This window comes from Rhipicephalus microplus, chromosome 1 (genome assembly GCF_043290135.1).
Source record: "Rhipicephalus microplus isolate Deutch F79 chromosome 1, USDA_Rmic, whole genome shotgun sequence".
In the NCBI taxonomy this organism is placed as follows: Eukaryota; Metazoa; Arthropoda; class Arachnida; order Ixodida; family Ixodidae; genus Rhipicephalus; species Rhipicephalus microplus.
The window spans coordinates 181,563,968-181,574,211 of NC_134700.1; the positions used below are offsets into that span (position 1 = coordinate 181,563,968).

General features: G+C 48.7%; 1 protein-coding gene across 1 annotated transcript; it reads left to right on the forward strand.

Moving 5' to 3' along the window:
- The first annotated feature begins 955 nt into the window (after window positions 1-955).
- On the forward strand, window positions 956-3,811 carry LOC142803447 (beta-1,3-galactosyltransferase brn-like). Its single transcript, XM_075888566.1, has 2 exons — window positions 956-2,240; window positions 3,032-3,811. Exons 1-2 carry the CDS (start codon window positions 2,049-2,051, stop codon window positions 3,602-3,604), a joined length of 765 nt encoding a protein of 254 aa, XP_075744681.1. The 5' UTR covers window positions 956-2,048; the 3' UTR covers window positions 3,605-3,811.
- The last annotated feature ends 6,433 nt before the right edge of the window (window positions 3,812-10,244 follow it).

The following is a 10,244-nucleotide window of genomic DNA, read 5'->3' on the forward strand; positions in this document are numbered from 1 at the left end:
TAATAAAATAAAAGCCGTTCTGGCGCGCGTGCGCGTTCAGAAGGTCGGTGAATGGACAAGACTGCAGAGTGGCGTGCTCGCACGGCGGCGGCGGCTCGTGCTCGAAGACGGAGAGGTGATGTGCGAGCGCGCGAGGCAGAAGCGTGCCGTGAAGCTGCATGGCGGCGCCGACAAGATCCCTGCATACGAGAACGGGATGCTGAAGTGGTGCGGCGTGCGGACTCAGCCTCGCTCCACGCTCCATCATTCACCCCTTGGATAGGCTGTCACTTTTTCTCTTTTTGTCAGCGGACGTCTTACAGCCAGCTTTACTGTCAGCTTTACCACCAGTCTTACTTCCACGCTATATGGAAGCCTTGAAAATGAGAGAGCGCTATGACACAGCTAATAGAACGCCGATTTGCTATTGTTGCTGCCGTGGGGATCATTGAATAAGTGTCATCAGCCCACACAGCTATAACGAAATAAATGCGGACTACTGCTGAAACACTAGAAAAAAGTATTTATGTGGAGTAATTGAGTCTTGTCAGCGCTGTGAAAACTCGTCAATGCGAACAGCATAATGACATCTCGACAACATTATGTCAGCGCTGAGAAAACTCATCAAGCGTCTCAACGTTCTTGTTCGCACGAAGGAGGTCAATTGTTTGCACGAGGGAAATTCTCGAGGAAAGAGTCGGCGTCCTGAGAAACGCGTGAATTGTCTCAAAGTACTTGCTTGCGTGCCGGACATTAACATATTAAAGACAACTATATCCGTATGGTTCAATGTTGTCATCAAGATGAATTGACAAAAGTAACCTCGGACCAAACCAGATTTAACCCAAAATATTTTTAATGGGTGAGTAAAAAATCAGCGATTTTCTTCTAATTTTGATTCGCGCGGGTTTTTTTTTTTCGAGTCCGCGCTTTATTGCGATTGTGAACGGAAACATAGGCGCCCCAGGGACGGCCCTACCTCTTTTTTTTTATTACACTACACGCCTCGCCCTTGCACGAAACAGCGGGATAGCCAGGTGGTATCACCCGTAACGTAAGGATGGTGTTAGGCACGGTGTGGGTTGTTTTCACTATTTCATGGTATATGCCGCACATAGAATTGATGCGGTTCTCTTAACTTACTAGCTGTACCTCGCCGCACAATCACTCTATTCGTTCTCCGCATCTCTGCGTGTTGATGCCGACAGTATAGGCATGCACAGACGTACGTCTCCGCTTGTGTTGGGTTTGAACCGATTCCACCACAACCGCCTTCCACTTCCAACCCGTCGGCTTAGGGTGAAAGAAACTGACGTCCGCAATGAATGCAAGTACGATTTCCAAAAGCTTGTCATTGCTACCCGTATTTCCGGAGTACAATAAGTGCGAATTAATCAGATACCCGAATGCAACAGCGGGTGTCATAGATCGCCGTTATTGTAAAGAAGTATGCGTAGTCAGAACCACCCACATAAAAAAAAACGACGCGAAATGTCAGGCTAAGTAAACGTAGAGGGCAGGGGTCACGCCACACCCCTAGTTGGTTCAGGGAGGGGTAGACACAATGTCTCCCATTGTTTGACAGCCTGTCATGGCTTCAGGATCCCATCTACCTGACCTGGATCGTCCGGACATGGAATTGCCCACATCAGGTAGACGTGGCAAGATTCATATACGGGCTGCCTTCACATGCATTCGTACACGCAGACGTGGGTTGGCGGGAAAAACAGTGTGGCGGTAGCTTTTGTGTCTGACTACGTTGCAGTATTAATTTAGAGGGAGCGCAAAATGGTTTTCTCGATTTTGCGACCTATCCGTTTAACGGGATAATTTGAGTATGGCCATCACTTCGCTACATCAAGTTTCGACTGTACAGAATTTCGCCGTGTTTTTTTTTTGTGGGCGAAGTCAATACTGCGTCACCAGTCGCAGAGCGAGACTCACGCGGAAATCTGGTGGCCGAGTTTGTCAGCTGCGTCAACTGCTCGTCGTCGGCGCCAGTGGGCCTGGTGTGGCGCGCGGTTTCGAACGGGGTCCGCGATGTGCTGCTCGAGTACCCGGACCTGCTGATGGACGCGTTAGCCATCTGGAATCCCTGCCCGAAGCTCACCGTGCTCGTCACCTCGGAACCCGGACTAAGGGCGCAGCGGGATGCCATCCGCACCACCTGGGGGCGCCGGGATCGCTATTCCAACTGCAGCCACCGAGTCATCTTCTTTATGAGCGCGGTGCCCCGTTCGAAACAGCATTACGCCCTCAAGGTTTGAGCACCTTCGTTGTGAATTGTTGCATGCGAGTATAAAGAATGGTGCATGCCGATGGCCTTGCCTTGGGGGTCTCGTATGTTTGGCCACCGCCGGTCTAGAGCAGTGGTATGCCGCAGCTCGTCGGGAGGCACGCTGAGCGAGTGCGCGCTTTAGACGCTCCGAAATATACCATACCCAGACCAGCTCCAGACCAACAATAATTTACAATAGCCTAGAGTGGATTATGTCCCATAGCTTAGACCAGCTCCAGACCAACCATACTTTACAATAGCCCAGAGTGGATTATGCGGCATCCAGGAAGCCGCTCTTAAAACGACCAAAGAGGCTCCCCCGAAATCACTGAGGTCTTCTTCATCCACTCGGCAATGTTCTCTGAAGGTGGAGTCACCGGTTGTCCAGCCATCTCATGATGTCTTTTCGGACTGTGCACACTACGGTGCAGGCTTGTGTGCATCCGGCCTAAATGAGGAAATTCATAATTCTAAAGTTGTAGGTCAAAAGTTCTCCAGAATTTAATCCGCCATCATACACCCTCATTTCGACCCGTTAGCACGCTGCCGCCACGTTCATACAGGCTGCTGTGCGCTTAACTTTTAACTGACAAGGAAGAGTACACAAGGCTGAAACAGTACGGGCGTTTACGTGTCTGTTCCTTGCGTGATGGCTGCTTTGACCTGCTAAGCTAGGTTTACAAGTAACCTACATCTAGCCGAAATATCCACGTTGAAATTTCTCTGCCCCACATAGCCTGCCATTCAGGCATGTCGTTTTTCAACTGTGCGCAGAGCGAGTACCTGCGCACCAAGGACATCGTGGTCCAGGCGAAGATTACCGCGTCACCCGAGCCGAGCTGGTCAATGTCCGCGCTGCTCGTGGAATGGGTTCCCACGCACGTGTCCCATTCGAGTTACGTGCTGCGCGTGACAGACGACACGTACGTGAATGTGTCGGCAGTGCTGGCCGCTGTGGAGAGTCTACCGTCGTCCGACGTCACTTGCCTCATGTACGGCCACTTGTCGCCTGACCAGACGCACTTGGAAGACTGCGCCTACATGGTCAAGTCCAAAGGCTTCGCGCAAATGCAAAGGTCGTTCGCCGACGTCGCAGTCAACTACAGTGAGGGGCCCCTGGTCACTGGACGGCTGGCGCGTGAGGCAGGGCTTGTGCTGGAGCACATGGACGGCTTCGGCAGCTGCAGAAGTCGGCACTCTGCCTTGACGGTGCGGGAATTGTTGCGAAAAGTCGATGATGCACCTGCAACGTTTCTGACGGTGCGCGGGTTGTCGCCCGTGCTGATGTCCATGCTCCACCAAGTGGTCACGAAGCTAGAACGCCTTGTTCTTGCAGGAGCGCAGTGACTACGACTTGAAACAGATAGACTTGAAACGCGATTTTATTTTTTTTTTCAACTTAGTTACCGTCTAGTTTTTTATGAAAATGTATTGCTAAAGATGATATTCAAAGTAGGTACGTTTGAAAGCGTTAAGTCATATCATTTACAATATCGTCGCGTTGTGCGCGGTAACCACCATAAAAGAATTCCTTTGATTTACGAAGGTTTTGTACGAGTGTGTTGCATTATTGCATGGTGTTGCACGCACGCACGCGCGCACGCACACACACACGAATGTATACATTTACTCATAAATACATGCAGCTATAAGCCATTGATGATTCATTTGTAGCGTGTGGACGAATTACGGTACCTTCTGGTTATTTTGATCAAAATTCAATCATGTTGACATACTGTGATGATCAGGACAGGGACGATTATGTGAAATGTGCAGTGTCCACCTTTGGGCTGGCGAAGCGCGAACTAAACTCTCCCATTTTTATTTACTTTTTTTTATTTTACCTTTAAGGTTTTCACGTTACAGAGGGGAGGGGCATGTTACGTATCAAAAATGGGGAACTACACCTGATAAAATACAAGAGCTAAACTTCAGCAATTCACAGAATTATTCAAAATAATGTAATCCTAATGAGCATCTGCATTACACACATGATCCTTCTAGTTGCGATTGAGCAGTTAGGATTGTGAAAGGCTGCAGTTATTTCTTTTTAGTATTTGTGACGTCATAAGTACGGACGTCATGAATGAACTGGTTAAACCTTCCAACTTTGCTCGCACTGAAGTGAGAATACATAACTTGCAAGTATACCTCATACCACGGAACTCCCAGATACAACCTCGGCATATGCGCCGCCATCACCGAGGACATGGCAGCAGCGAGCCAAGCTGTGCGACCTTCGCATTTCCCGCCAACGCCGTGCGTCGCAATGGTGATTCGTGCGATATGTGATTGCCGCCCGAGAAGCAAGTGTAACTGAGATTGTGTGTAATGGTGATGATCCTTGTTACTCTGGCACACACCCACAAAGGGGGATCGGCCAATTTAGGTTTTGCAAACACAAAGTGGGTACCATGATTTAGACCACGAGCAATGCACGTGAAAGCTTTTCAAGCTTGGTGTACAGATACGTGGCTTTAAAGGATTAGGCGCAGCAACGTGTGTGCCTTTCGTAGTGAGTGGACGGATTCAAACCTCAAAGTAGTCATGATAATCACATGTTCTGACGCCCGATGGCAATGTACGCTGGTACCACGCAATTTTGACTCCGATATTACCTACATATGTATTGTGAAGCCTGTGACCAGGACACGTGTGTCTATAAAAGTATTAACTTTTTTTTCGCTGCATTTCTAAGCAGAGGAAGTTGTTTACTCTTTGTTTTCAAGCCGAGGTGGTAGAACCCACCCGCTTGCCATGCGAACGGCGTGGCTTCAATCCCCATTTGGATCCTGAAAATTTTATGATTTACTTCATTAGCACCTGTTTCGATTTCTCGGTCATGCACGAGCTAGTGATTTTTCCTTCACAACAAACGACGCTGACACCAACGCCGGAATCTCTGCGAAACGAGCTCTTTAACGCTATCATGTTAAAAAAATCACAGCACAATCATGAAGTGCATGACGATTAGTGTGGCGAAGCATCCGTCAGTCAGTCTGCGCTGCCGTCCGTCCGTTTGTGCGTCCATCTATGCGACCATCCAACCGTCCATTCGCCCGTGCATCCGTCCGTCCGTTCATCCACGCGTCCGTCCGTCCGTGCATCTGGCTGCCTTTCTGTCCGTGCGCCTGTCCACCCGTCCGTCCATCTAGTGAACACTCCAAGTACCACCATGTCGCATCGTTTCATAGAAGCACCGTCATCCGGCGGACATTCCAAGGACTGAACGAAAAGTGGCATGGCCGGGCTAGAGGAGTGGCACCCGCGCTGTAGTTCCTACCTTTCACAGCCGCTGGTCCACGCCACGGCGGCTCGACCCTCGCAAACTTCGCTAAGACCACGAAGGTCACGCCCAGCGAGTTCAACGTGGCAACCTTTCTGGTCAGATAGTGCTCAAGTGCGTCCTTCTGATACTAGCTTTTTTTCCTAAGCATCAAAATCAAGGCAAATTTTATTGCAGACTAAGTCACCAATACTCGTCTCTGTAGGTTATTTATTCAGAAACAGCTATCTTTTTATTTATGATTAACGTGCGTGGGTTTCCTCCTCAATTCACATGAATACGCTGTACCGCTCCTCTACAGTCCTGCTGTGGAGGTGGCTACTACTACTGCTGCTGCTACTACTACTACTACTACTACTACTACTACTACTACTACTACTACTACTACTACTACTACTATTACTGATGCTACTACTATTGATGCTGCTACTACTACATACATCGCGGATGCACGACCCACGGCTTAAGGAGCTTTGCCCCTAAAAAAGTCGACGACATTCCGCAGACAAAACTGTGAGAAGGATCCCATCCTTTCGACAAGGATTCCACTGTTCTACGTGCAGATGAGTCGTGTCGAAGCTTTATAATCCCGGCCGCGACCCGCAACGACTGTGCTCGAAATGATTCGCCTTTTCTTCAAGCTTGTACTGTGTTGAGAGCAGATGAGGCATGTCGAATATTCGCGAACCTACAGAATCGACCCGATATAAGCGCGCGGTGACAGAGTGTCAATAAGTGAGTGATATGATGTTATGTTCTAGCGGCAGCCCCTTGTGAAAGGTCAAGTAAGCATGCAAGCAAGAAGCAAACAAGCGATCAACCATATTCGGTTGGCTGAAGAAGATGCGCTGTTTTATGATGTAGTGTCAGTCGATTTTTCAAGTGTCAAAAGATGACGACAACCAGCATTCGCTGGCGCGCTAACAGGATCTACCTTTGAATGTTCCGTGCTGTCATGGTGCGTTTCGGTAGGCCAAAACGTCAGCCTTTGGAATCTGCCCGGTGATCCCCTCTCTTTTAAAGGGGCACTATATAAAAAAAAATCAACTTAGATTGATGAATCGTTCGGTGTCAACCTTAATGCCGTTCATTTCGCCATTATAGGTTCGATAAGAGTGGAGAAAATTGAGTTGAAAATTTTATTTCTGAACATGCGCTCGAATTTTTACGCGTGTCGCCACAGATTTCAAACGGTATTTTTCGTATTTTGGCGACAAGGGCTCAATAAAGTTTCCTGAACCTTCGTACGTTATGTCTCTTTACAGTACAATGTACAGACGGAATCACACTGAAGCGGTGGAGCTCGTGGCTGTGGACACTGCTGGTGTCCGCAGCTACTATATTTAATGGTAGCTAGAAGCTTTCATCCATATTTAAATTATAGCAGAATAACCTAGCACATTATATGAATATGCTATAGGCATCGTTACGGCGTCCGTGGCTTCGCATATTTGCAAGAAATGACAGTTGACGTGGTAGTCTGGGCGCTCTATACGGGCTTTATTTCGTCTGTACTTTATTTTTACTGATGAGCAACTATATGTATGACATCGAATACGCTGTCAAAATCTATGAAGTCACGGCGTTTGGTGCGAAAACTTCAAGGTGGCAGCACCACCTACGTTTTCTTTTCGTGCGTATTGTAACTTACCGAGCGTCTTCTGGTATAGTGGTGTTTTCGGCATTTTGAATTGATAATTGATTGAGTAATGAAAAAATAGTTTTTCCCTTTAGTGACATTTTAAATGGGTTCACGACACCGAAACAGCTCATTTTGACTTTCTGGCGTTTGGTTCCCAAATGATAGCTATCTGCAGTGCTGCCACGTGTAGGGAACGTGACGCTGTGGTAGATCAGACCACAAGTTGGCGCAAACCAAGGATAAGTGACTGCAGGAACTCTGACTACTGTAGAAATATGTGCATATGATCATATAGTATACCGACATCTCAGAATTTTCGAAACCGTTGCGTGTGTGGCTTACTACTTTGTTTAGTTTTACTGCTATGATAAGTGATTGTGTATGACAGACTGATTCATCAAACCTCCCGTAACACAAAGCGGAGTTCTGCCAAATTACGTAAGTATATATATATATATATGTATATATATATATATATATATATATATATATATATATATATATATATATATATATATATATATTATTTGCGCAGGCAGACATGACTTGCACGGTAAAGTGCGATGTAGTTAGTAAATTGAAAACGTGTTAATTTCATTTTTAATACTTCGGCGCACATGTTTTGACCGCGCAGTTTTGTCAAATTGTAACGAAGCTAGAGCCATTTAGAACAAGTATCGTTTAGCACCATTTATCACAAGGTCACTGGCTCTCCAGGGGGAGTTTCAGCATGGGCACTTACTGCTTTAGCCGTAATAATGCCAGATGGCATGGGAACCCGGCTGTCGCAGAATACGGCACCGTCGCCAGATGGGTGAAATATGTCAACAGTGTCCACCCATAGCGTCAGGCCTCATTCACACTTACGCAAGCGCTGCGTCAGGCCTGTTCAGGTACTACGTACTCACTAGCGGCAAGAACACGTGCGACACAGCGCTCACGGCAAGCGATGCTGTCGCGAGGGGCAGAAGTCAGAAGAAGCGGTAGCGACGCGTGAATGCGTGCGAGCCCCATTTTTCGTGGCACGCCGCTAAGTGAGAACCAATCAAAAACGAGGTGTGCGATTGTGGCGCCACCTCAACCCATTCGGCAAAGTGTGCGTCGCCTAATGTGGCATCGCAAGTTTAGCATGGGGAAGCGGTGTGCGTGGAACGCTCATATCGCCTCCACGAAGCTGCATATGCGCTGGTGTGCTGCGTATCTCTCGCTTCATATTTGAAGACCGATTCAAGAGTGATCGCGTCCAGACCCTGTTTTCAAGAGGATTTGATGGAATGAAGCTCACCGGAAGGACGCGTTTATAAAGTTGAGACAAAAATTGCCCGCAGCTTCCCTCGGGGGAACACTGAGGAGGATGCGGACCATATAATTGGTTAACGGGGTGTTAAAGTGCGACTTACTTGGGTCGATGGCTAAATTGGTTAACGTGGTTGTGAAATGGGGTGTTAAATTGCGACTTACTTGGGTCGATGGCTAAATTGGTTAACGTGGTTGTAGGAGGGGGTGTTAAATGAGTGAACACGTACACACGTATGCGAAAGGGCGGCGCTGGTCGAAGCGACGTCGATCATTGTGTTTGTGGATTCGTTGGAATTCATTTCACCGCGACCTTGGACGTCGACGCGCCGTACAAACCAACCGACGAGCGGCAACTGAGCGAGCGAGCGCCGACCTTGAGTATATATACAGCACGACGGCGCATGCACTGTCAGCTGTTGAATGTTCTCGAAGCGCGACGCCACATGCACGTCCACTGGAGAATCAGGAGAATTGTAGATGTCGAACGCGGTGTGTAGAGGAGGAAGGGTGCACAGATGGCGGAGGAGTGAAGCGCGCGCGGTGTGTAGAGGAGGAAGGGATGCACAGATGGTGGAAGAGTGGGCGACGGCGCGACGGCGCATGCGCGCGCGTCAGCTGTCGAATGTTCGAGAAGCGGTGCGGACGGCGCGGACGGCGCACTACAAGGCGCGAGTATAAGATGCTTCCGCATCTAAAAGAGACGTGCATGTGGAAACAATCTGCTGAACGAAGGCCGCGTGCGGGTTCGTGTTTTCATTAAATGTATAGAACGAATCGAGAGAACTTGAGGCTACAGGCATCACTGCCGCATCGCATGAAACTCGAAGGGCAATACGAACGCACGCGCCTTCCGTGAACGCATTTGCCGCACGCGGCATGTCGCGCGCGCTTTTGCCGCTACGTACCTTTACTAGACACTGTACCTTTACTACGCAAGCGAGGATAGAGGGGTTACCCAGCAAACAGTCTTGTGATCAAAACGCAGAACGAAACATCCAGCTCAGGTTTATCGTATCGCGAACACTTGTTAGGACACAAGTGGTGGAAAATAATAATCCAAAGATGCGAAACAGCTCTTTGACTAGCCTATGTAACGCCGTCCCTCCGTACGAACGCGCTGCAGGTGTTGGCGCGGTGCCAAGTAGGTCACGCCGCTGCTGCGCGTTGGCGTCACGCTCTCCCTCACCTTCCACGCGCTCTTCGCGGTGCCACAGAGTAACATAAAAATTACCTTTTATATTACTCGATGGCGGCGCCCGCAGCTGTCGCCTCGTCTATTCGCCCTCAACACCTACCGCGACCACCGTTCTATAGTGCCTAGAATAGACCAAGCCCTATCGAAGAACCATAGTGGCTCCGTTCAAAGCTGTCCTCGGAGCGCCAAAAAAGTCGCTAGAGGCACCACAGCAAGCACAAAATTTAAATCGAAGAGAACCACCATTTTCGCAAAAAAGTGCTTTTTTCTCCACAATTGAAGGGTGAAATTTGAATTCCGCGTTGTGCGTACTACTACTGAGCGCAAAATTTGTTTAGCGATTGCGGTGTCACGTGAGTTTTACTATGGATCCTCTTTTGGTGCATTCAGACGACGGAGCGAATACGGATGTGGCGGGACGGATGGCGCGTCACGTGACCTCACATCTGCGATTCCCCTCGACCGCGAGCCGCGTGGACGAGTCGCGGTTGGGGATGAAACAGGTTGGGGATGACCCCAACCTCTTTCTCACATCGAGATTCTGGCGGGAGAAAGCCGATACTTC

What these genes read in the sequence shown, in the direction of transcription:
- LOC142803447 (XM_075888566.1), top strand. Translation starts at nt 2,049, where the DNA reads ATGGACGCGTTAGCCATCTGGAATCCCTGCCCGAAGCTCACCGTGCTC. An exon ending in AACAGCATTACGCCCTCAAG is followed by an intron (nt 2,241 to 3,031) that starts GTTTGAGCACCT and finishes AACTGTGCGCAG; the next exon opens with AGCGAGTACCTGCGCACCAA.